Here is a 27,649-nt window from a genome sequence, read left to right on the forward strand (position 1 = left end):
TCCTGTAGGACTCTACCTATTAATGTTAAATCTGGCCATTCTAAGGATTTTAGGATTTCTGGTTTACCGGTACATTTATTTAGTCTGACTTAAATTCTGTGTGTTCAGTAATAGTGAACTGACAATCAGAATTGTGGGTGTGTTTTGCAACATATCATACCGGAAGTTTAAGAGAGCGATATATATATATATATAAAAAAGACAACCCATTTATGTAAAATCCTATCTTATGATAAGTAAAAGATGAAAACTGGCAGACCGATGTTTGAGAAAAGCCAAACGTGAGAAAAAATTAAATAAAAATCAACTATGTATTGATGTAGTTTTAAAACTTGTTATATGCCGTGTTTCATAGTGAAATGCTGCACATACAGACTCCAAGCAGCATGATCGCTTCAAATAACCGAAGTTTTTATGGTGCTAGGACTACCATTTTAACTGCCAGTTCATCTATGGACAGGAGTGAGGTTTTAGTGCATTAGGTACGAACATAGAAGAATAAATCCAGAGAATAAAAAGAGCATGCTTTTTCAACAGTCAAGTCACCAATATATAGTAGGTTCATCAAAAAAAATAAAATCACATTGTAAAAAAAGGAAAAAAAACAGGCAAGAAGATACACCCTACCGCCTGCACAAACAAACACTCTTATCAGCAGCCAGTGAAAAGTTTTAAAGCTATCCTTCATCTTGGTCTACAGTGTCCTTTAAAACAGATTTGGATTGGTATAAGGATGGGCTTAATGGACATTTACGGATATCTGCTTCTAAGGATATAACCAGGCTAAGCAACAGCATCTAACTCAGACATCAAGTTGAGCTTTGCACTCTGTGGTGGTCATGTAGATATAGAGCAGTTAATGAACAGAGTGCACATTCCAAATCTGGCATAACATCTAACATTTCTTGGCCCTAAAACTGCATGCCCACTTGGGATGGTTATACTGCTTTATTACAGTGCCTGCCTTCTTTTCATCACGGGTTACAAGGTTCTAAAAAGTTGTACAGATGCATCTCAGCTTAACACATTTAATTAAAAACCACAAACTTAAAATTCAGAAAACATGATGGAATTAAAGCAGATTGTATATCAGCATCACAAAACAAATGCTATGTATTTGGATTCAGCCAAAATCATGCTCGCAAAGTTCAGGCGAATGCTTTGAAGGCATGACATGGGACTGGAGCACCAGCTGAAGGCAGAGTAAGATAGATTGTCTGTGTATCAACCATTATATAATAGACGTGTCCAAACTTGACACTATAACTGCCATTGCACTACAATATCCCATAATGTCCTGGTAGCTGTTAACAGAGGATTATGGGAAATGCAGTCCAAAACCAGATCGAAAGCCAAATTTGGACACCAATGGTTTATACCATGTGCATTGCTGCACCCAAAGGGATGATTATGTAGAATGTAAGTACACACACAAATACAGTGCCAAACACATAACAGATATATAACACAGCACATCATCTTCATTTGATAGTCAACAATAAGCCAACTCCAGTTTTTTTTAAACATTTGGCAGTGCATAGGAGTACTTCTAGTATGGATTACAGAATTGATGGCTCCCATACACATTAGCAATTATACATCGTAGTAGCAGGAGCCTTGTGTCATAACCATGGTCAATCTTTATAGGAAAATGGCTGGAGCTTTTCCACTTAAAGTTAAAAGCAGCATTATTGGCAGCACTGAAAGCATTACACCACAGGGCAAAGAACCCGAAGGCACAGAGGCACCAACTCTAGCCAAACCAGAATTCTGCCTTGCAAACAGTTTCCCAATGTAACAAACTCATTCATAACAAGGAAAAAAAAACAAAATAAAACATTTTGCTAAACTGAAATCTATTACAGAAAATTCAAAAGAATAAAGAATGATGATATGTGAGCCGTGTTTCTGGTCCTAAAACATAAGGCACCAGATATTTAACAGATACTGTAGTTTCTGTATAAAACAAGAGTCCCAAAGGCAATTGACTGTAGAGTGCATATCGGGTTGGCATTGTCCTAATTATTATAAAACCAAGCCTGTAGCTTTCTGGATCAGTGGAATCTGAAAAATAAAATCAAAGTCTAAGTATACATTCTAATAAACTTATAATGAACAATTAAAGCAGCTAGACTTTAAAAAAAATGTAAAATGGAAGGTGTAAAGGTTTACTCAAATTGCAAATCTCCAAAGTTTCCCTTGGCGTACTGCTTAGTGTACACCCATCCCACACAGGACGAAACGCATATCTCATAAACCTATGCACAGCAGAAGTTTATGGGAGAAATTGTTTATAATCACATTGCAGATCCATTCACTTAGGATGAGTAGAACTGCGGTGTTAATGGATGGCAGCCATCCTGCAGTTACTATAGGTTTGTACAAAGCCAGGTTTGGTATTTAGGTTAAAGGAACACTTCTTCCCACAGAGAATCATTGAGGACCTACAAACGTGTGACAATTGTTGCTCTCTGAAACAAGAGAAGCATTGAACACATTCGGCCTTGTCGTGGTGCACCGGGCAACGCCACACATGAAGACCTTTTAAAAGCAAAGGTCTTAAATAGGTTTACACTTTAACAATTTCTCCTCATGCCATAGAACCAATTTAAAATTTTAACAAAAAACAAAAAAAACATTTAGTAAACAAAAGTGCATAAAAATAAATGTCCCTTTTAGGTCCAATGAAATTCAAAATAGCTTGGTTTAACACAAGTTGTATTAACACATTTAAGAAAACATTCATAAATATTTTAAAGGTACACTATAGTCACCAGAACAACTATAGCTTACTGTAGTTGTTCTGGTGAGTATAATCATTCCCTGCAGGCATTTTCAGAGAAAAGGCAGTGTTTACATTGCTCCCTAGAGACACCTTCAGTGGCCATCTGAGGAGGTGCTTCCTGGGGCAGTTCTGCACAGTAGGCAGCACTGCCGTTCAGGGTCTCCACGCACTGCAAGGAGACGCTGAATTTTCCTCATAGAGCTGCATTGATTTAAGGAATTGAGGAGGTACTGATTGGCCAAAGTGGCGTTTGGACCTGCCCCCATCTCGCCTCCTTGCCGATTTCAGCCAATCTAATGCTTTCCCTATAGGAAACCACTGGATTGGGTAAAAAAATAATAATACATTGTATATTTTCATGATGTCACCAATGAGGTGGATCAGGGGTGGGGCAAACCATCTAAATGGTGGTTTTAAAACTATAGAGTCAGGAATACAGGTTTGTGTTCCTGACCCTATAGTGTTCCTTTAATAATGCATTTCTTTCACATTCCCTTTTTTTTGTTGCAAATATTAACCCCTTAAGGGCCAAACTTCTGGAATAAAAGGGAATCATGACATGTCACACATGTCATGTGTCCTTAAGGGGTTAAAGTAATCGAAACAAAGAGCACATTTCAATTACAATTGTACGGGAACTGAAATACACAATGATCAGCCACAACATTAAAATCACTGACAGGTGAAATGAAGAACACTGATTATATTGTTACAATGTCACTAGTCAAGGGTGGGATATATTAAGCAGCAAGAGAACAGGCACTTCTCTAATTTCATGTGTTGGAAGCAAAAAAAATAGTAAGCGAAAAGATCTGAGCGACTTTGATAAGGACCATATTGGGATGGATAGACTGGGTCAGAGAATCTCCAAAATGTCTTATTCCTTGTATGCAGTGATAAGTACCTACCAAAAATGGTGCAAGGAAAGACAACCAGTGAACTGGCATTGGGGCCATAGGTGACCCAAGACTGATGAACGTGGGGAGCGAAGGCTAGCCTGTCAGGTCCGATCACACAGAGGAGCTACTGTAGCTCAAATTGATGAAAAACTTAATGCTGGCCATGATAGAAAGTGGGCAGAACACACAATGAATCTCAATTAACGGTGGCTCCGTAACCACAGACCGGTCAGAGTGCCCATGATGACCCCAGTCCACCACTGAAAGTGCCTTCAATAGGGACATGAGAATCAGAGCTGGATCATGGAGCAATCAAAGAAGTTTGCCAGGCCTCATGAATTACGTTTTCTTTTAGTTATTAAAGCGTTTTATTGTAACCAGCGTACAGAGTATTACAAATATACACATAATATTTCTTGCATCATACAGCTTAAGTGCGGGTCGTTAGCCCGGACTCCGTGGGTCTACTCCCCCTGGTAGTAGTGGGGCCCGTCTATTTCTGCATTTTTCCTTCAGATATGTATGTAAGCTGCTGTTTTATGCGGCTATGCTTTTGTTTACTCCTGCATGCCTGGTCAACTTTGTAAACTGTGATAATAACTTTGATAATAACCTTACTGTGAGGTGTAACCCATACCTCTTCCTTATAGAGTGTGTTAGTGTGGGTGTCCGTTTTCTTTTCAGTAGTTTAATCTGGGCGACTTTTCCCCTGTCGGGGTTCCCCTGGGTATCTGTCTGTCGCCCCCCCCTGTTGTTTCCCTGGTGCCCTCCTCCCCCCGGCCCCACTGTTAGTTGTATGAGCTGTGCGTTTATCCATCTGGGAGTAGCGGTTAGGTTGTCCGTCTGTTGGAGCATGTGTTTTTCTGTCGCCTTCGGGTGGTCTCCAGTCAGGAAGTCGTAGTATGTCCCGGCGTCCCCCCTCCTCCCCCATGTGCCTACCGGGGTGGGGAGGAGGAAGAACCCATAGGCAGGGAAACCCCAGGGAGAAGCTGGGGAGTTGGGCGAGCCCCCCGCCCCTGCCGCTCCGAGTCCACCCCCGGGGGCCCTCGCCCCTCCGTGCCGTCCGCCCCCGCTAGCCACCTCGTCCAGTGGTACCAGATTTGGTGGTATTTTTGAGCCTTGTCTGCCTCTACCATGATGAGCTCCTCGATTTCTCGAATGTCTTCCACCCGTCTGATCCAATCCCTTATGGTTGGGACTGTCGTCTTTTTCCAGTGGTTGGGAATTAGGCTGCGCGCCGCGTTGATCAGGTGTGGGATCACTGTTTTTTTATACCTCGTAGGCGGTAGTTCTGTGACATGCAGTAGATATACCTCAGGTTTGAGTTCAACGTCTGCCTCCGTTATCTGGATGACGGCTCTATGAACCTGTTCCCAGAAGGGCTGGATATTCTGGCATTTCCACCATATGTGGTACGTTTTCTTTTAGATCAGGCGGGTGGCAGAATGCAAGTGCATCGTTTACCTTGGGAAGAGATGGCAGCAGAATGCACGCCAGCTGAGGCAGTGTTCTGTTCTGGCCAATGTTCTGTTGGGAAACCTTGGGTCCTGGTACTCATGTGGATGTTTCTTTGACACGTACCACCTACCTAAAGAGTTTTGTAGACCACATACACCGCCTTCAATGCAATGGTTTTCCCCTGACGACAGTGGCCCCTTTCAGCATTATAATGCAACTTGTCACACTGAATAAATTGTTTAGAAATGGTTAGAGGAAGATGACCTCCAAATTTCAAAGATCTCAATTCAATTGAGCATTTATGGGATGTGCTGAAAAACAAATCTAATTTATGGAGGTCCCACCTCGAAACTTGCAGGACTTAAAGGATATGCTGCTAATGTGTTGGTGCCAGATACCACAGGACATGTTCAGAGGTCACGTGGAGCCCATGCCTTGACGCATCAAAGTGGTTTTGGCAGCACAAAGGTAACCTACACAATAATAGGCAGATGATTTTAATGTTGTGGTTGATAAGTATATGTTCCCTGTGACATTGAGTAAGTGGACGGCTGTGCAGTTTCTTAGACACAGTCAGAAGATAAGATATATTGTTGCCGAGCAAGGCACATGTATCTAGGCATACCAACCTTTGTCAGATCTACTCCTGTCAGAGCTTGAACAGAAGCAGGAACCTCAGCCAGCAGACGATTCATTTCCCCAGTTATTTTGCTGTTTTCTCCACTCAGAATGAGAATTTCATCAACTTTTGACAGAGGAGCAGATATTTTGGCAGCAATCTAAATAAGAAAAAAAAAAAAGAAAACTGTCAAGAGATAAAAGGTGTGGCCTGACAGACTGCCCATTGCAATGACTGATTTGCCACATGTGATTCGCTACAGGCACTGAAGCCGAGTGAAATACCTGCTAACATTTAAAGGAACACTGTGGCTTTAGAAATAAATATATTTTTATGCTGGAGTGTTGGTAAATCTCTTTGGTCCCTTTTCACGTGTGTAACTTTTTTTTACATGTGTTTTGTGTGTATTTTTCTGCGTGTCAGTGTTAAGTTTGGCAGCAAATTTCAATTTAGTTTTAATCATAGTCTTTTGACTAAAAAGTAATTTTAGTTTTTGTCGTATTTTAGTCATCTGAATTGTTATGGTCGACCAAGTCTCAAAAACTTTAGTTGACTAAAACGGTTAGTAGACAAAATTAACACTGCTGTGGAGCATATTTGTTTTTTCCCCCTACATGCATTTGTGCTTTTCTATGCATATGTTTTTATGATTATTTGTGCCTATCATTGTATTATGGCACTGAGCACAATATTAATAAATTTGGTTAAAGAAATGCTATAGTGTTGGGAACACTATAATGTCCCTCTGCTTCCTACCCTCCTGGCGAATAAAGTTTTTTAGTTTTAAAACAAAAAACAAAAGAACTTTTCGTCCCCTTACCCGGCGCTAGATAACTCTGTCTTCTCCGGTGTTGCAGAAATTAGGCCTTCCCCATAGGAAAGTATTGACACAATGCTTTCTTATGGGGATTTTCAAGACGCTGGAAAACGGAGGGCGTCCAGTGTCGTTTCACAGAGACTCGGTGTGAATCAAGTAAGTGCTTGTAGTGGCTATCTAAACAGCCACTAGAGGCAGTCTTAACCATGCAATGTAAAAATTACGGTTTATCTGAAGTTGCAATGTGTTGCATTACGGGATTAAGGGGACAGGGACTCTACACCCAGACCACTTCAATTAGATAAAGTAGTCTGGGTGCTGAAAGTGTCCCTTTAACCCCTTAAGGACACATGACGTGTGTGACACGTCATGATTCCCTTTTATTCCAGAAGTTTGGTCATTAAGGGGTTAAAGTCAATAATCCAAGCTCCATAATCACTAGAGCGACCTGTATTGTTTATGATGCCAAGGGTGGCCTGGTGCCCCTCAAATATAAACAGTCAAACCATTTTAAAACAGTCAATGCTGTGAGCCAACAAGCTAGCCCCGCAGAGCTAGGAGATTCAGTTAGCTCTCCTTAGCGAAGCCCTGTAGTGCAGAGTCAGCTGATGTTGCTTGGAGTGTTCCTTTAAATGTAATTTAGAGGTGATGCTGCACTTTAGTAACCTCTATGCAATCTTAAAACAATGGAACGTACAGAGCAAAACAAAGGGCAAATTAATATAGGGGCAGCCGGAATGTTTTTCTGCTTGAGTTACCTGAGGCAGGCAATCCAAGACAATAGCCATCTTTGCAGCTTCTCCGTACTGTTGATAGGCGGATGCTTTCAGCCGCATTTTCTCTGCCTCGGCTTTTCCAATGGCTTCAATAACAGAAGCTTCCGCTTCACCCACTTTACGAATCTTTTCAGCCTCAGCTTGAGCAGTGAGCACCTGTTTTACCCTGGGCAGGAAAGGACAAGGAAGTCAAATATGTTATTTTTCAACAGCACTTCATCTCCTGCTCTGTAAATTGAACTTTAATTACATGCAGGAGGATCCTGCACCGTCTAGCAAGCCATTAACAGAGCAGGAGCTAAGGAATTTGAAATTAAACAGAACTTACAATAAAGCCAGTGTAAACATTAGATGTATCTTTACAGGAAGTTTTTAGGAAGGCTGTGTAAGTTACATTGCAGAAAGGTGTGCCTATGGATGCATAACGTGATTTAACTCCTAAAATGGCAGAAAATGGAGTAGTGAGACTGCAGGGGCTTAATCTATACACCAAAACTGCTTCATTAACTGAAAGTTGTTTGGGTGACTATAGTGTCCCTTTAAATAATAAACTCATATTTCAAACTTAGGTCTTGAATTCATTCTATCGGTCAGAAACAGTTACCAACTTTCTTCCACCAATTTGTCATTTATTTATTTTTCTATAGAATTTTGCTTGGATTTAAAGAAATATGCTTAACATGACCGTTATCTTTTTAAACCACATTTAAAAAAAGATCCAAAGCAAAATAAAGCAAGATACACTTTGAAAAGTAAACTTTTATAAACTTAAAATATTGCATTATTGGGCCTTTTAGCCAGGGAAGTTTCTTCAGCCCACCCACCCATCTTTTCACAGTTTATGCCTGTGGAGGCTGTAGGAAGCATCAAATCCAATACATTAAGATATAATGGTGTTGGTGCTTTGAATGTCCCTTTAAACGCCAAATCATGCAAAAACTATTTTATAGTAACCAAACAGCTTCATAAATGGTTTATTAAGAGTGTATGTTCAGTTGTTGCCTTTTAGGTGCTGAACTACAACCCCAAATCCTGTGCCAAAACAGAGGTTAAATCACTGCCTTACTTTTGTCCTTCAGCGATCTGTTGAATTCGATAAGACTCTGCTTCAGCTGGTCTCCTGACAGTTGCAATCAATTCCTTGTCCGTACGGATAATTTCTTTCTCCTCAATGTCTATCTGCTTCTTACGTTGCACCACCTCAATCTCAATCTCTTCCTGACGGATCTTTTGTTGTTCCTTCGCAGCTTGAAGTTCATATGCCAGCTGTGCCTCTGCTTTCTGCATGATTAGAAAACTAAAGGTTTAGATAGAATAGAATGGTTTGCACAAAACACAAACTACTTAAATCAACTGGCAAACAATATTTTTTTGTATCTCCACTCCTAATAGATTATCTCCAAACTTCCCCTTTTAAAGGACCACTATAGGCACCCAGACCACTTCAGCTCAATTAAGTGGTCTGGGTGCCAGGTCCATCTAGGATTAACCCTGCCTGCTGTAAACATAGCAGTTTCAGAGAAACTGCTATGTTTACAAATGGGTTAATCCAGCCTCAAGTGGCTGTCTCATTGACAGCCGCTAGAGGCACTTCCGCGCTTCTCACTGTGATTTTCACAGTGAGAAGATGCCAGCGTCCATAGGAAAGCACTGAGAATGCTTTCCTATGGACTGGCTGAATGCGCGCGGCTCTTGGCGCGCATTCAGCCAATGACATCGGAAGGAGGAGGAGAGTCCCCAGCGCTGTGGGAGCCCGGCGCTGGAGAAAGGTGAGTGTTTAACCTCCTTCTTCCCCCTTCAGCCCGGCGGGAGTGGGACCCTGAGGGTGGGGGCACCCACAGGGTACTATAATGCCAGGAAAACAAGTTTGTTTTCCTGGCACTATAGTGGTCCTTTAATATATTTTACTTAACCTCCTTCACCTCAAATTGCGCTCCTCTTTGTGGCCCAAATCCTCTCTCGGCGACGTCTTTAGTTAAATACTGGCAGTGACACAAGGCCACTACCTTCTCTTGCCCACATTATGTGACGGGGAAGCACTTTGGAGACAGCCATGCCTAAACGGTAAGCGTGAGAGCTTAATATGGAACTAGGCCTGCGCGGAGCTCGAAAATCGTGCAAGGTAATGGAAGAAGGAAAAGATATAGGAGAGTATTGTGGAAAGGTTAGCTTGACAGAGGAAGTGGAGCTCGCCTTAAGCTTCACCCTTTGTCAAAAATTGAGAAGAGGAAATAGTAGAAAAAAGGCATGTTTAGGGTGACAGAGCCACTTTAACAGTCCTTCTAAGATAGTGTTTTGTTTAGTTTAAAATTAGTCACCATCAGGTTGGATTTGATTTAAATCACTAGTCAAGAAGACTTGATCTAATTTAGTTGTTTTTCTAATTTAAAAGACTTCGTCTTGCTGGTTGTTATATAATAGTACATGGATAGTGGATGCCTCACACATATGTAATATAACATGTGCCTGGGGAATGCACCAGATTAAATGCAGAAAAATATCCTTTTTTATTTTATTATTAAAAAAAAAAAAAAAAAAAAAAAAAAGGATGGATTGTACTTTTTACCTCTGTCTTTTAAATGATCATATACCATCCAGTTTATTGGGAGGCACTTACTTACCTTAGTATTTACTTCCTGGCTAAATGCCGCCTTCTGCATTTCAAACGCACGTTTTGAATCCGCTATTTTTGTGTCAGATAGGTATTTCACATCAAGCATTTCTCGCTTGCATGTTGCTTCCTGTACGAAGAAATCATTTAAAAAGATTAGTTATGCAGCATGTCATACTCACAATTCTACACATTATGTGTCAACACTTCTAGCAAGTCATATACCTAGTTATAGGGGCCACAATATCCCAAGGTTAGCAGTTCTGAACCCACCATGATTCTTTTTAAGCCTGGTCTGGAGGGAAGAAGCTAGCTATGCTCTGCCCATGACAGCCATCTCTTCCCTGCTACTACCCGGCTTTCACAACTGCACCCACCCATTGCTTATCAACAAGATTAATAGAGAGAAAGCACAAAAGTGTGTTATGCCATCTCAGCACACCCATCTACCCATGAAACCTACAGACACCATGGAACACATAAATAGAAAGAAGAAAGTGAGGAGTAAAGTGTGGTGTGGAGATGGGGCCATGTAAGCCACATACATTTTCATATCATGATAACACTTTGATGTGCCAATGACAGCACAGAATCCACTCTGTTCTGGAGTACTTACCTGTATGCCTGCATCACGCTCTGCCTCCGCTACACCAATATCAGCATCTCTCTGGACAACCGCGGTTTGAGTCTTACCCAAAGAACTGAGATATTCAACCTTGTCATACACATCCTGCAAAAAGCACAACAAATTGGGCACCAATTAAAGGTAGATGTTAGAGTGAATTCAAAACGAGATATATTGATGTGTGTCAATGATAAAGTGGAAGTGTGTGTATATATTATATAGTAATACACTACATATTTTAGCAAGAAAGAAGGAAAATGCATCTTCCCAGCAATGTTAAAGAATATTTTGTACCTTTATGGTAAAGCTCAAAATCTCAATACCCATTCGACCAACATCGGGAGCTGCAACTTCCCGCACAAGCTTGGCAAACTGATCTCGATCCTGATAGATTTGCTCCACAGTTAATGTACCTGCATAGGGTTAAACATACTTGGTTTTACTTAATGTACCACATAACAAGTACCAAATGCCGCACACTTAAAATTATGGGAGTGCCTTACAGATGTACTATGCCACACACCAAAAAGTAAGCAAATAGTCTTAAGTAGAACAACAGAATGGAATATATGTGGTACTGGTCCAAAACTCCCTAGCATACATTCAACTTTTCACTAAAGGACTGAATAAATTCTGAAATAATTAAAAACTTGTTTCTACTAACTAGGGCCCAGAGTAATCATGATACACTTTTAAAATGATTTATTCAAATTTATTGGTAAACTTTTAAAGCCATTTGAGAATATTGAACATTTATTTTAATTTTATATTTTAATATTTTGAAGGAAATAAAATCAATTTGAAAAACAAATCTAAAAATATGAAAATTGGGGCCTAGGTTACTTAAACACCATAGGTTAGAAATACAAAATTGTATTCATAACTCTACAGTGACCCTCTGCCATGCCTTTGTTTGGAAGACAGCCACTAGAGGCAGTCTTAACCCTGCAAAGTAAACATTGCAGTTTCTCTAATACTGAAAGGTTTTCAGCCGCATGGTTATGAACTGGGACACAGCACCCAGACCTCTTCAATGAATTAAAGTCAGTTAAGGGCTGGGTGCCTATAGTGTCCCTTTAAGGTGATGGGGATTTTTAAAACAAGAATCTTACAGAGATAGGCAACCTTCGGCACTCGAGATGTTGTGGAATACAGCTCTCTTGATTTGCAAGCATTATGGCTGTAAAAGCATTCTAGGAGATATAGTCAACATCCAGAGTGACGAAACTGGCCTACCCCTGTAACATACGGACAAGCATTACTAGTTTTGTTCTGGACCACGATGGATTAACACCCTAAGGATGCCATTATATTCGGTCAATCCTATTATAGTCTTTCTAACCGATTTGGATTTTCTAAACCCATAAGCTCCCAGCTACATGTAAAACACATCTGTTTGTAGTTGGAAAATGGCCAAATTAGATCGGCTAATCTCATTTATGACAAAGATTTTGTCTGTATGTTTTATGGAAGTTTCAAATTGATGAGAGAGCAAAAAAAAAAAAAAACCAAATACATATATAAAAATGTATACATAATATATGCACACACATAAAAGGTTACTTTTTTGTTTTATATACCAAGAATAGATCGTAAGTGACCCTCCAGGGTTTGAAGTACAACATTCTTAATTTCATGTACATTTTTTCCCAGGAACTGCTCACAAGCCACAGCCAAAAGTTCTCTCTCAGTCATAATTTTAACCTGCAAAATAAATACATTTAAATAGAAGCAAAAGAAAAGAAAGGGGAAAAAAAAAAGAGGAGGGAGGAGAGTTATACCATCTGTATACGCTGATCGGCCACAACATAAAACATGCCTAATTAGGTCCCCCTCACCCTCTGTGCTGCTAAAACATCTATGATGCAGCATGGACTAACTAAGATCTCTTAACGTTACCGGTGGTATCTGGCACCAAGACATTAGTAATATAAATATAGTAGGGGAAAGTGACTTGGAATGACACTTATAAATATCCTCCAATACGATGCCAATATTGACATGTCTAAAGGACTGGATTCCCTAGATTAATGGTGTGAAACTATGTACAGGGAAAAGATGGACAGTGTATAACTGGTGCCTAGAAATATTAGATTTGTGAATACACAAATTTAGAATTTGCTGTTTTTAACCTAGATGTAAGTGAATAAATGATTTTGGATATATTTCTATGCATTTGTTAGCGTATATTCCTTACTGTTAAGGAACGTTTTTTCTTTTTATTTGCTTTTTTTACACTTTTGTTGTGGTTCTCACATTAAATACACGTCAAAGTAACATCCACATGAAAGCAAGGACACCAGGTTTCCCAGCAGAACTTTGCCCAGAGCATAACACTGCCATAATTAATCCTGCTGCTCTCTCTTCCCCATGTAAACGGCACATACGCACCTGTCCAACCGCCTGATCTAGAAAATCTGGTTCATCAGACCAGGAAACCTTCTTCCGTTGCTCTTTGGTCCAGTTCGGAAGCTCATGTCCCCACTGAAGGCCTATTCGGCAGTAGACAGGGGTCATCATGGGCACTGGTCTGCATTGTGTGTTCTGACACCTTCCAGCAATTTGAGCTACAGTAGCTAATGTGTGATCGGACCGGATGGGCTAGCCTTTCCTCCCCATGAGCATCAGTGAGCCTAGGGTGCCCATGACCTTGATGCCGGTTGCCCTTCCTTTCACCATTACCATGTACACCCAAAAAGACTTGCTATTTTGGAGAAGTTTGTCTAGCCATCGGTTGTCCTCCTTTGCATCACTTTTGGTAGGTACTAACCACTGCACACAGAGAACAGCCCACTAGACTTCATTTTAGGAGATCCTCTGACCAAGTCATCTACCCATTACTATTTGGCCCTTGTCAAAGTCACTACGATTGTTTTGCTTGTCCATTTTTCCTGTTTCTAACACATGAAATTCAAGAACTGACTGTTCACTTGCTGCCTAATATATCCCACCAATTGACAGGTGCCATCGTCACTAAATAATCAATGTTATTCACTATCCTGGTCAGTGGTTTTAATGTTGTGGCTGATCAATGTATAGAATAAAAAAACAAAACAAAAACTGCCTTGCAATCATATGAAAAAAGGCCAGTAACTATTGACCATGAAAATAACTAAATTATGGTGCAAGCAAGTGCATGACAGATTGAAGTTATAACATTTAATGGTTTGTTATTTTAAACATTCAGTCATGTAAAAACAGTGCCCTTATTAGACTAAATAATTTTGTAAGCCAATATTTCATCAGAACAGCAATGTTTCCAATAGGATATTTCACATTCTCGTCGGATAACAACATGTCATGGATAATACATTGTAATACAAATTAGAAGAAGAAAAAGTGGAAAAGAGCAAAGAATAAGTATCATAACACAAAACAAAACAAATTTGCAACTTTGCATGCTAAAATGTCCATTTAAGCACATTGGTATTCAGAGAATACTGACATGGACTATTCGTCATAGGAGAGTTCTTGCTAATTTGTTTTTTTTTTCCATTGTCAACAGCAATATTCAAATAAGACTGTAATAAGTAATTTTTATGCACTCTTTAGGGGAGCCAATTTTTCAAGTTGTGGGGTCCGAAAATTTGAAAGACACCTATACTTGTCACGTTTCACTTTACTATTGATTTTTACAGTCACACCTAAGGGCTTGCAGTAGCAGGTTGAAATATGCCTGAAAATTGCATTGCTGTAGCAATCCAGGTTTTTATGGGAGCATATATAAAGAAAGCCCGAAATGACCCTCAGTCTAAGTTATTATTATTCACCAATACAAGCAAAATTTCAAAGAAACAACTGTTTGCCAAGCCGTGATTGAAATGTTTCTTGAACTACGCTTGTATTCACGAATAAAGAGGGTTTGGAGCTTGAATTAAGCTTTTGGATTGGACGTTCTCCAGCAAAAATGATGCAGCCATCAGAGAAGGATTTATATCCCAAGGACCTTAGGCAGGTTACCCCCACCTTCTTTCTTCACAAAGAAATGGCTAATGGGACCCAACAAATTCATGATTCTGGGGACACTGTGAAAGTCCTGGGCCCTAGGTGGCCACCTATGGCTGCCTTAAGGTTAATCCTGCTCTGGCAGCCATGGAGAAAAGTTATTATTGGTGAGAGTGCTTAGAATCTGCTTCTGGACACGTGAAGAAGATTTGAACATTTTACCAAACAAATAGATGGAGTTTTTTTTTTGTTTTGTTTTCCAGCCACATGTTGCAGATCATTAACATAAAAAATCACACATTACATGTTTTTAATCTTTTCTTTGACTTGAGGGACTTTACAATAGCACACCATTTAAGAGCGATTGTAAATTCTCTCATGACAAACTGCTTGACAAAAAACAGTTGACTCCCTAGCAACCAATGCCCTTCCTTCAAGTCACTGACTGAATGAGCAGGAATTTCACTTCCTCCTTACCCGTACAAATATTTGTACAGCGTGAGCACACAATACATACAGGCATTCCGAGCAGGACAACAGCAGGATTCAGCTGTGCCAAATCAATGTGGCTATCCTAAGCTGCTAAAATGTGGTTGATGGTAACCATGACATAGAAAAAGGAGATTCAGTGCAGCCAATCTAACTATACCCTCAGCGATTAAAGCTTATCAGAGGAATGTGTGCTCAAGCCATCAAATTATTTGACCAACTTTTAATTCTTCACTATACCATGAGCTGGTGAGGGGGAGGTGCCAGGGAATCCCCAGTTTTGACAAAATCCTATGCACAGAGCAATTAAAACATAGTTTGTATGACTCATAATACGGGCACTCAAACATGCCATGTTAATCCTTTTTGTAACCATGCACTACTCCCATAAAAGTTGAAAAGAAGAGTAAGCATGGCAGCCAAGAACTGATCATGGCAGTATATCGATTTTGTGCAAGACAAATTGTTAACACAAAATACATTCATATCCCGTGTATAAGCCAACATCATGCATTTTACATGAAGAAGAAAAAATAAAAATCTAAAATATAGAATAGTTACAATATAATAATGGATATTTACAACAAATGTATCGTCTTCTAAAGAAAACGTGTGTTTAAAATATGTATATTTCAAATATTAGTGTCATGTTCGCATGGTTGGAATGAAAATGAAAGAGTGATAAGATGCCATCTTATGATAGCAAGAATGTACATTTGCTAACAGAGCAAAAAAGTTACCCACTTCGTTACATCCATTACAGTAGAATATCAGATTACACGTTTTTACATGAATATACAAATGCTGCCAAAAATAAGGCGTTTGTCATTATAGCAATCTACTGTATTTAAGACGTTTGTTATATGTTATATTTTCAATAGGAAAATTAGGATAACGGATTCATCAATGGTTGGGTCTGAGGTTGCGTTCAGTTGACATGGCTCTACATGATTTTAAACTAGTGACTTTTCCAAAAGCATGTTGTTGAATAGATTCTATAGTCAACTGACAAACCCTTGGTTTCATTTGTTAAAGACATGCCCACCAGAATGACAGTAGATCACAGGTAAAATTTGCCCAGTGAGTTGCACATTCTTAGCATACCATAAGGGAGCAATACTACTATAAGATCTTAAAGATCGCTTTGCAATATCGCATTAGCAAAATGTTCTAACTTAAAAATGGCGTGCGAATCAGAATTCTATTTCATTTAACAAGTTTTAAGTAAAATCTTCCAACACCACATTATCCGGAATGCACCAAGTAGTTCAATGTTATAAAAGGAATTGTTTGTATAATTTAAGGAATGCATAATGCATTTTTATAACATTTATATAAGAAAGCAAGTTACATACTGGAAGAACACTTTTTTTTTTAAATAGTTTACTCCAAGCACCATAACCACTACAGCTACCCTGGCCCATTTTCTGGTAATGGGGTAAAGTTTTGTAACAGGTGACCCTCTTACACGGGCTCTCACCAGGTGCAGATGGTCCATTATGGCTGGCGAGCTGCAGAAGCTGGATGCCAAACCTGACTGTCATTCACTGACTGGGTGCATCCAACAAATACAACTCTGTACATAGAAATGTACCCCAAAGAGGCAGTTGTAGGTGGAGTTACACATCAGACATCAAGGGGTAAAGCTTTGTATGTGCAGTGTTTCATAGCAAAACAATGCAGACACAAACTTCAGGTACCATGACCACTTTATATAACTTGTAGCTTACCAGTGTTAATTTTGGCGGCAAATTTCAATTTAGTTTTAGTCATAGTCTTTTCACTAAAATGTCCCTTTAGTTTTAGTCGTATTTTAGTCTACTAAATCTCCACTAGAATTTAGATGACTGAACTAAAATCTAATGGGTTTAGTTAAAGCCTCTGTCTCTTTGACCCTTACCCAGCCCCTGTTTCTCTTTGTGTTCTCTCAGCCCCTCTAGGTGTCTCTCTCCCAAGCCTTGGTCTGTCTCTTTTGCCCCTTCCACAGTGTTCATTTAGATTTCAATTTAGTTTTATAGTCATAGTCTTTTGACTAAAATGCAATTTTTGTCATCTGAATGGTTTTAGTCACCTAAATTTAAAAAAAACTTGACAAAATTATCACTATAGCTTACACACTGCATGGAAGTAATGCTGACTTATGGCATTGCGACTCTCCTCACAGTATTTTAATGGGATCAGAAGTTGTCAAAATTCACCCATTACCTTGATGGCACACAGGTTAATGCCCCTACTACAAAAATAACACTAAACTGAGTATTTCGTGGCATGTGTGTCATAACCTGGGGAACCATCGGATATTAAAGGGTGTAATGAAACTCCCTCATGCCTACTGTCCCAAGAAGCTGCAAAAAGTATGTCACCTATTCAATACGGTCATGCTTCTTGAAATAAACACGTGAACAGACAAACTTATTAGCCAGTACTCACATCTCTAATGCATTTTAGCTCATTAAAGACGGACCTTTACAGTTTGCAAAGAAGTCCCACCAACAGTTCAGGAGCCAAAATAACCATTTGGGTATTTTCTTTTTCAACCAGTTGGTAACAGCTGCTTTCTTCCAAGTTAATTAAATGTTATGTCCCTTTAATTATACAGATTAAGACACATTTTGCCATCGTTTACAACTACAGTAGGTGAATTTCTTGCCATCTGCCTTTTGATCACATGATTACAGTTCCTGTTGACATGCATTCCGAAAATGATGTGCTGTGGGTTACTGTACCTGTGCCACACCCGTGACAGTTATAGCTACCCCCTCGGCCGTCTCAACGTCCTCGCATTTTGGTTGTAACGTCAATATTTCTAGGGAAATCCTGCCAAAAAAGGTAAGACATTTGCACATTGCCAGAGAATAGATATCAGCTTCTCACCTCCCATGTTTATCCCCCCTTTGTAACCAGCAGTCACATTCAAAGCAATGCTCAGCTCAGATTCGAAAATGGCACATTTCTTATGGTCAATAAGTGGCAGTATGAGAATAAACAATTCCAAAAATGCATAATGGGAATTAGATGCTAAAACGTGAACCTCAGCTGCTGATGTGTTCGAACAATTGGTCTTTTTCTATACTAATTAGAATGTTGAAGAGACAGCTTTTACCAAGATAAGGAGAAAAGATTATTCCAATGTCAAAGACGCAATACTTGGAATGTTTCATAAGCAGCTCTCCATAGACCACAATATTAGTCTTCAAGCACCATAAAACTGCAGATTATTGTAGTTGTTATGGTGCAAGGAAGATGTCCCTGAAAACTTACCTAGCTGTTTCCATAATACTTTATCTACCATGCCCAGAACCAGTTTTCCAGTTAGGCTGACCGAGAGGCTGCCTAGGGCTTGGGCTCAGACTGGGACCCAGAACTCTGGCTCTAAACAACACCAACTCGAGTCAAAACAGAGATCAGAAAAAGATCTCCCTGCACAGCGCTGTGCCTCTTTACTTCATTGATGGAGTGTAGTGATCTGTGCCAATATCAGGTATAGATATTAAAAAGGAAAAAAAAGTAAAAAGTAAAAAATATCAGATACAGAGTCAGACCACTCTAAGAGTACCCTCACAGTCTCCCGGCACTACTTCGTGACTCAGATTAGTCACAGCCGGCTCTGAGTCATTGACTGAGCACCTGAAATGCGAAGGTGCTCTTAAAGTGGTCTGTACTGGATACTGGCAGAGATGGAGCGTCCCCACCAGAAAACCAGGGATCCGCTCACAGGACAACCAGAGAAGGTAAGTGAGGCGGTGGGAGACACACAAATTAAACACCCCACACTCTGACTCCCTTCCACATACACACAAGAGTCAGCCAACACATATACACACGCACCGTACAATCTGCCACCATACAGCTCTCACCTTTCTCTTCACATACACAACATTCAACCTCCCCAGACAGCTCTTAAAATCCCCCCCCCCCCCAGACAGCTCTTAAAATCCCCCCCCCCCCCAACACACACACTAATCAGCCACTACACACAATCAACACTCACAGAAAGAGCCCAGGGTTCTAAAAGGTGGTCTTAGGCAACCTAAATCTGGCTCTGACCATGCCCAGGCTCTTCTCATTAAGCCTGGCTTCAATTAGTTTTGCTATGAGTGAGAACAAACACAGCCCAGATCCTGAAAATCAACTTTGATGGTTCAATTAGAGAACTTGACTATGCCCCATGTCCGTCAGAAATGGGTGAGGTGAAGTTGGAAAAATAAAATTTAAAAATCCACAAATACTGCAGGGAATTACAAAAACTATTTTCGAATAGACTGTGATGATGTGTGTAGTACAATAGTAAACCACAAGCAAAGAGTTTTGGGGATATTAACACACACAGCACTAAGGGGGGCTCGTGGTGCTGTAGACTTAATCTCCTACCACACAAAGTTGGGCATTACTAATTACTTTAGAAATACTGCATGATTTCTACAGCAAGCTACAAATTACAGATAGCATAGACTACACAAGTATTCCCTAAATAAATGATAATAGACATTAAAGGGACACTATAGTCACCCGAACAACTTCAGCTTAATGAGGTTGTTCAGATGAGTGCTACAGCTCCCTGCAGCCTTTTTCTTGTAAGCACTGTATTTTCTGAGAAAATGCAGTGTTTACATCGGAAGCTTGGAACACCTCTTGTTGCAGTCAGACGGCCACCAGAGGGACTTCCGAGTTCAGAGGCCCTAAAAAAGGCCTCATTCACACATGGGTGAATACTTCAGACGGGCTATCAGCACACAAAGCACTGTGAACGCGCTTTGTGTGCTGAGGCTGTCAGCTCTGCTGTGGGAGTAGCTAGAGCTGACAGCTGAAGCCCGAAGAGGAGGACCCAAAGGGACTCTTTCTGGCCACAATAGTGGTTGAAGGGGGGGGGGGGGGGGGGGGGAGGAGACCTACTCTCCTCCCCCCCCTGGCCCCCACCCCTGGGCGGCGGGTGGGGGCCATGAAGATAATGAGGGGGGGACCTACTGTCCTCCCCCTCTCCGCCCCCCAACCCTGTGCGGCGGGTGGGAGGCCCTAAAATAAAAAATAGGGGGGGGGGGGACCTACTGTCCCCCCCGGCCCCCACCCCTGAGCGGCGGGTGGGGGCCCTAAAAATAACAATAGGGGGGGGACCTACTCTCCCCCCCCCGGCCCCCACCCCTGAGCGGTGGGTGGGGGCCCTACTGTCCCCCCCGGCCCCCACCCCTGAGCGGTGGGTGGGGGCCCTAAAACTAACAGTAGGTCCCCATTTCCCCCCCCCCCTCCCGGCCCCCACCCCTGAGCGGTGGGTGGGGGCCCTAAATACAAAGGGGGGGGACCCTAGTCACCCCTCCCCCCAAAAAAAAAAATAATATCTCCCTACCTACCCCCCTCACCCTAAAAATAATGAGGGGGGGGACCTTTAACTAAAAACCTGTTTTTAAAAAGAGATATAAAAACAACTTACCATTCGATGTTTTCTTTCTTCTAAAATCTTCTTTCTTCAGCCCCCAAAAAGGCCAAATAAAAAACCATAATAACCGACACAAAAAAAAAACGAGCGCAAAAAAATAATAATCTTCACCCAAAGAGGGCTCCGCGCAGACTGAGCTCTGCAGGGCGGGGGAAGGCTTATAAAGCCTTGCCACGCCCTGCAATTAGGCTAAGAACACTGATTGGCTGGTTTAAGCCAATCCGAGTGCTCTGTGTCATTTTACACAGCGTGGGAAAATTCCAAAGAACTTTCCCACGCTGTGTAAAATGACACAGAGCACTGTGATTGGATGGCTTGAAATCCATCCAATCACAGTGCTCTGTGTCATTTTACAAGCGTGGGAAAATTCCAAAGAACTTATAAGCCTTCCCCCGCCCTGCAGAGCTCAGTCTGCGCTGAGCCCTCCATGGGTGAAGATGGATTATTTTTTTTTGCGCTCTTTTTTTTTTTTTAAATTGCGTCGGTTATTATGGTTTTTTTATTTGGCCTTTTTGGGGGCTGAAGAAAGAAGATTTTAGAAGAAAGAAAACATCGAATGGTAAGTTGTTTTTATCTCTTTTTTAAAATAGGTTTTTAGTTAAAGGTCCCCCCCTCATTTTTAGGGTGAGGGGGGTAGGTAGGGAGATATTTTTTTGTGGGGGGGGGGGGGGGGGGAGAGGGGTGACTAGGGTTCCCCCCCTTTGTATTTAGGGCCCCCACCCGCCGCTCAGGGGTGGGGGCCGGGGGGACAGTAGGTCCCCCCCTTATTTTAAATTTTAGGGCCCCAACCCACTGCTCAGGGGTGGGGGCCGGGGGGGGGGGGGACAGTAGGTCCCCCCTTATTGTTAATTTGTGTGTGTGTGTGTGTGTGTGTGTGTGTGTGTGTGTGTGTGTGTGTGTATGCAAACACTATATATAGAGAAATCTCTATATATAGTGTTTGCATGCAAAGTTTGGAGTAGAAAGCGAGCTGAGCTGTCAGACAGCTCAGCTCGCGAACGCGCATTCCGCACACATGCGCGGTAAAGCACTGACTGTCTTCATAGGGCGGCTGTCAATGCCGCTCTATGAAGAACGCGATTGGTGCAGCGCGAAGCCGCGCACCACATCGCGATGACGCTTCTCTCAGAGAAGCGTCCTATTGGGCCCCGCGATTTCGTCATTTTGACGAAAAAGGGGGCGCGGCATGGCTGGGAGCTCGGCGCTGGAACGGAGGTAAGTTTTCAATATAAAAAAGCCTCGAAAATATTTTTTGTTTGCTGAAAGTACATATAAAAGCAAGAAGGAAGGCTAGGGGACCTGTCTTTCTTGCTTTTATATGTTGGCTATAGAGTCCCTTTAAGCTTGCAAAGCAGCTTAAAAAGCATGCTTACTTACTAAGAGAAAGAAAAACACACAGTTTATCTCAAACTAAAATCCATGAGAAACCTTTCAAAGGTGGAAGGTCTACTTTAGCTTGAGAAAAACAAGGTTCACTCAAAATCATGACTCATCTGCTAAAAAAAAAAAAAAAAAAAAAGATTTGGTGCTCTCATCCTAAACATTTTATCCTGATAATGCCAAAAATATAAAAAAAATTAAAAAAGAAAAGAAAAGAAAAGCATGGAGATATTCGATTTAAAACAAACAAACAAACAACAAGCTGAAATTAGTATAAAAAACACAAACTGATCAGTTCTTTTTTTATCCAGTAGGGGGTTAGGTACTGTTTCATATTGGTGCCAGTCTGTATAAAATAACTTAAAATACTACTACTACTAAAAGCATTTGCCATTATCCTCCCAACTAAATAGAAAGGAAATCCACATTTTCAGTGGGCTTTTTCTATGTGTTAAGGATTTGACTACGGCTCCCATAATGCTCAGTTAACAGCCTTTCTGTCAAAAGTTACTGATCCCAATCGGTTTTACACAGATTTGTTAAATCCAGTGATTTAAAGGAGAAGCAATATGCCTCGGTTTCCACATTGTGCTGGTTATAACAATTATTATATTTGCACATTACAGTTTTTTGTATTTGCAATTTTATTGGTGTTTGCAGAAGGACATCCAAGTTTGGAGTGGCAATAGTGATTGGATAGAAATCACTGAAGCGTCTTTAACACGTTAAGGAACACTACATCTGACCATGCTGGCAAATTAAGGGATTAAAACCCTCTTTTCACTTACTTGATTCCAGTGCCGAGGTACCTCAGCACTCGACTGGGCTCCACTTCCGCAAATGTTACAGTGATGTGGAAACCAAACGTGCATGTGTGGCAAGGGTCGCAAGCACATTAGGCCTTCCCCATAGGGAAGCATTGAATCAGTACTTTCCTATGGTGTTTTTCAAGTCCAGCCTAGTTTCACGGAGTTAAACTAGCTGTGAATTGAGGAGACAGCCACTAGAGGCAGTGTGAACCTTACAATGTAAATATTTTGGTTGTATGGTTAAGGGGACAGAGATACTTCACACAGACCACTTCAATGAGATGAAGACATTTGGTTGCCTATTCTGTCTCTAACTGTATTTGTTACTTTTATGAATGGGTTTTAGAACAACCCCATCTCATCAAGCTCACAGCGGACAGAGAATGCTTCCATAGGGATGCCTTCATGTGAGAAGCATTCTATTGGGCAATCGCGGCTTACGATTGGCAGACGGGCAACTCATGTCACCGATATTCTCCCCGGGCTAGAGTGGAGAAATGCAGATGGAGAAAAAGTTGAGCATCCTTAAAATGCAAAATCATTTATAAAAAAACAAAACACTTTGCAACTTTGCTAACAATTGTTTAAGTTAAGATGGTTATTTTTGGGGGGATGGGGAGTTTACTCAAATTTACGTCTGGCAACATCAACTAAAATGGGTGAAAAAATAAATGGACACTCCCAAGCACCATAACAACAACTTACTATTGTAGTGGTTATGGTGCAAGGACTCTAGACACAGCTCCTTAAAGTTTTTGTAACCTTGTATTCATTTTGCAGTGGCATGTGTCAATTCATGTGACACTGCCTATATAGCAATACGATAATGTACAAAATTTTTGGGATAACTGCTGATGATTTCCTTTTTCTTGTATTCAGTTAATATTCCCAGATCTATGCAACCACATACAGTCAACTTACCCAATACACAGCAAAATGAGGAACAAAACAAAAAGTTGCACAATCAGACAAAAAAAAAAAAAAAAGAAATGCTCCAAATCAGTAATCAAAGTAAAAGTGCAAAAACTAAATCTAAATCATTTTATGATTCGTTTTACTCAATGGGCAGCCGCTCTCAGCCCATCACCGGGTGCCCAACAAACCTTCCTAATACTGCAGTGTCCACGAAGATGGAAGCCAGCGGTGCCTGGTGTCATGGGTGAAACTTTAATTTTAAACCATTGGGATGGCGTCCAGACCCTTCCACCCCAATAACTTCAACGAGCCAAGTTTAACAACCTCCAATGAAGTCACATAAGCATTGCAAAAAAATGATATATGTATAAATTGACAAGGGAATATGGATACATTTTACACAGATTAAATGTTACCAAATATATTGCATTAAAGAAGATATATTATATATTAGTTTGGTAATTCACTAGAAAATACTACAGCTATGCCATCAGTCTGTTGAAAAAAGACATTTCCACAGCAATGGAGAATGGGAAAATTGTAAAGTTTGTATTTGGCATTGTTGCTGAACTGGCATCAATATTAACATGCTTTGTTTATAGTACCAATATACTCATAAATGCCAGCATAAAAACAAATAATGCTTTATGATAGAAAAAAAAAGAATGAGGGGAAACGATAAAATAAAAAAAGGGTACTTTCCCCCCCCAACCTTTTAACTGCATGTCTGGGGAGAAAAATAAATAAATAAAAATCCAGGGCCACTACCCAGATTTACCGCTGTGCGCAGTCTCTTTCCTAATCTTTTTGCCTTTCTAGTTTCTCTCAGCCAATGTCTCGTACATCTCTCCCCAAGTTGCTCTATTTCCCCCCATGTCTATCCAACTCAGACTGCACGTGACTGTTCTCAATCTCACCGTCTCTTCCCTGCCATTTCTGTCACACTTTCTCCATCCCATTTTTCATAAATCCAAGTAAAATGTACACAGATTAATAGAGCAAGGGTAAGAAAAGACAAGAAGATGCACTAAAAAATTGTTTTGTAACTTGTCTGTGTGCATTAGAGAAACAGAAATGCATACAAGGCTACATTACACAATCTATTTCAGTGATGGCGAACCTTTTTGAGCCCGAGTGCCCAAACCGCAATACATGCCAACTTTTTTTCCTTAAAGTGCCAACACGGCAATTGCGTGTGTGTGGGGGGGGGGTGCGTGTGTGGGGGTGTATGAGGGGTGCTGTGTAAGTGTGTGGGGGGGGGGGCTGGTGCGTGTGTGTGTGTGGGGGTGGTGCGTGTGTGTGTGTGGGGGTGGTGCGTGTGTGTGTGGGGGGGTGGTGCGTGTGTGTGTGGGGGTGCGTGTGTGTGGGGGTGCGTGTGTGTGGGGGTGTGTGTGTGTGGGGGTGCGTGTGTGTGTGTGGGGTGCGTGTGTGTGTGTGGGGTGCGTGTGTGTGTGTGGGGTGCGTGTGTGTGTGTGGGGTGCGTGTGTGTGTGGGGGTGCGTGCGGGGGTGCGTGCGGGGGTGCGTGTGTGTGTGTGGGGTGCGTGTGTGTGTGGGGGTGCGTGCGTGTGTGGGGGTGCGTGCGTGTGTGGGGGTGCGTGTGTGTGTGGGGGTGCGTGCGTGTGTGGGGTGCGTGCGTGTGTGGGGGTGCGTGCGTGTGTGGGGGTGCGTGCGTGTGTGGGGGTGCGTGCGTGTGTGGGGGTGCGTGCGTGTGTGGGGGTGCGTGCGTGTGTGGGGGTGCGTGCGTGTGTGGGGGTGCGTGCGTGTGTGGGGGTGCGTGCGTGTGTGGGGTGCGTGCGTGTGTGGGGTGCGTGCGTGTGTGGGGTGCGTGCGTGTGTGGGGTGCGTGCGTGTGTGGGGTGCGTGCGTGTGTGGGGTGCGTGTGTGTGTGGGGTGCGTGTGTGTGTGTGTGTGGGGTGCGTGTGTGTGTGGGGTGCGTGTGCGTGTGGGGGGTGCGTGTGCGTGTGGGGGGTGCGTGTGCGGGGTGCGTGTGCGTGTGGGGGGTGCGTGTGTGTGTGGGGGGTGCGTGTGTGTGTGGGGGGTGCGTGTGTGTGTGGGGGGTGCGTGTGTGTGTGGGGGGTGCGTGTGTGTGTGGGGGGTGCGTGTGTGTGTGGGGGGTGCGTGTGTGTGTGGGGGGTGCGTGTGTGTGTGGGGGGTGCGTGTGTGTGTGGGGGGTGCGTGTGTGTGGGGGGTGCGTGTGTGTGTGGGGGGTGCGTGTGTGTGTGAGGGGTGCTGTGTGTGTGTGAGGGGTGCTGTGTGTGTGAGGGGTGCTGTGTGTGTGAGGGGTGCTGTGTGTGTGAGAGGGGTGCTGTGTGTGTGAGAGGGGTGCTGTGTGTGTGAGAGGGGTGCTGTGTGTGTGAGAGGGGTGCTGTGTGTGTGAGAGGGGTGCTGTGTGTGTGAGAGGGGTGCTGTGTGTGTGAGAGGGGTGCTGTGTGTGTGAGAGGGGTGCTGTGTGTGTGAGAGGGGTGCTGTGTGTGTGAGAGGGGTGCTGTGTGTGTGAGAGGGGTGCTGTGTGTGTGAGAGGGGTGCTGTGTGTGTGAGAGGGGTGCTGTGTGTGTGAGAGGGGTGCTGTGTGTGTGAGAGGGGTGCTGTGTGTGTGAGAGGGGTGCTGTGTGTGTGAGAGGGGTGCTGTGTGTGTGAGAGGGGTGCTGTGTGTGTGAGAGGGGTGCTGGTGCTGGCGGGGGTACTGTGGGGGGGTTAGGGGTACTGTGCGTGGGGGGGGTAGGGGTACTGTGCGTGGGGGGTAGAGGTACTGTTGTGAGGGAGGTAAGGGGTACTGCTGGGGGCATAGGGGTGCTGGGGGGTAGGGGTACTGTTGTGGGGGTACTGCTGTGGGGGGGTAGGGGTGCGGGTGCTGTGTGTCAGTATCCCCACCCTCCCTCCCTTCTTACCTTTAATGAAGGGGGGGCGGCACAGCCATCCCTGGTGGTCCGGTGGTGGTAAGCACTGCAGGGGGAGGGATCTGTGAATCAGCTCCCCTGTCGTCCCAGCGATGCTGTGTGGAGCGTTGCCATGGTAACGCTTGGCAACGCTCCACACAGCATCGCGCGGGAGGACAGGGAAGCTGCATCACAGATCCCCTTCCCCCTGCCTCCCGACCCGGATGCAGAGTAGGCGCCTGCCGTTTCGGGCAGGCAGGTGCCTACTCTGCATTGAGGGTGAACCTATGGCCGCAAGCCCACAGAGAGGGCCCGGCGTGCCACCTGTGGCACGCGGGCCATAGGTTCGCCATCACTGATCTATTTCAATAAAAATAATTTTTCAAAGTTTTACTTTAAAACTAACTTCTGTTAAATGATTGTCCCACCAAAGTTCCACTACACAACATGATAAACCATTAGCTCCTGTATGAAACCAATTTTTTTTGAGGCTAGACGGATTGAAAAAAAAAAAACCATCTACATAGAGCTTCACATTGCAAACAAGGTGACTGCTGGCCAAGTTAAAGAGGGTGAACAATATGGGAACGAAAGTTGATATTTTGTTAATATTAGTGGGAAAAGAAGTTAGCGAAGGATCCTCTTGATGCTGTAGCTGCGTTCAGAAAAAAAAAAAAAGAAAAAAGAATGAATCTGAAGAGAAATGTTAGGAAGCTGGGAATTTATTACCTGTGCAACCCCTGTCACGTACAGAGGGACCCCCTCCGAAGTCTCAATATTCTCACAGCGACAGAGGATTGTCATAACCTCAAATGACAGTCTGAGCAGCATTAAATAAGGGGGAGGAGGACAGCAAATACACAAAGTGGTTACCAGAAAGTTAAAGAAGTTCACCACAGAAAACAGGGTTGCGTGATTCGGATTTTAAGAAAATGGATTAGCCATGCAGTGTGACCAGACTTTTAGGTTGGAGGTGGGTAAAACTGTAGTATAGAAGGAGTGATACAACTGCACACAGAGTGAAAGGTGACTTCATGTAAGTTAAAGGTCCTTGAACCACCTGCATTTTGGGACTCAAATATGCAGCCAGTTGTGTAACCTGCTTGGAAGCCCAAGAGGAACTTGGTCTTCTCGTGGTAATGATGCACAGGTTTCTTCTAATAGTTTCAAAGCCTCCTTACCTTTCGCACTTATACAATTATAACTCAATACAT

At 42.5% G+C, this 27,649-nt stretch overlaps 1 protein-coding gene across 2 annotated transcripts in view; it reads right to left on the minus strand.

The window, feature by feature from the left end:
- Nucleotides 1–934: 934 nt before the first annotated feature.
- The window catches only part of FLOT2 (flotillin 2), a 50,164-nt gene continuing 23,449 nt past the window's right edge, over nucleotides 935–27,649 (minus strand). Inside the window, exons 3-11 of one of the 2 annotated variants that reach the window (XM_063449980.1) lie at nucleotides 17,751–17,841; nucleotides 12,171–12,294; nucleotides 10,885–11,003; nucleotides 10,582–10,695; nucleotides 9,976–10,095; nucleotides 8,421–8,635; nucleotides 7,337–7,520; nucleotides 5,772–5,921; nucleotides 935–2,064 (exon numbers count right to left, since the gene is read on the minus strand). In XM_063449980.1, coding sequence (XP_063306050.1) covers nucleotides 2,026–2,064; nucleotides 5,772–5,921; nucleotides 7,337–7,520; nucleotides 8,421–8,635; nucleotides 9,976–10,095; nucleotides 10,582–10,695; nucleotides 10,885–11,003; nucleotides 12,171–12,294; nucleotides 17,751–17,841 — 1,156 coding nt within the window. In that variant the 3' untranslated portion in view covers nucleotides 935–2,025. Of the gene's footprint in view, nucleotides 2,065–5,771; nucleotides 5,922–7,336; nucleotides 7,521–8,420; nucleotides 8,636–9,975; nucleotides 10,096–10,581; nucleotides 10,696–10,884; nucleotides 11,004–12,170; nucleotides 12,295–17,750; nucleotides 17,842–27,164; nucleotides 27,256–27,649 lie in introns of both variants that reach the window. The other variant, XM_063449981.1, reaches the window with a different exon arrangement.

Source organism: Pelobates fuscus, chromosome 1, assembly GCF_036172605.1.
Source record: "Pelobates fuscus isolate aPelFus1 chromosome 1, aPelFus1.pri, whole genome shotgun sequence".
In the NCBI taxonomy this organism is placed as follows: Eukaryota; Metazoa; Chordata; class Amphibia; order Anura; family Pelobatidae; genus Pelobates; species Pelobates fuscus.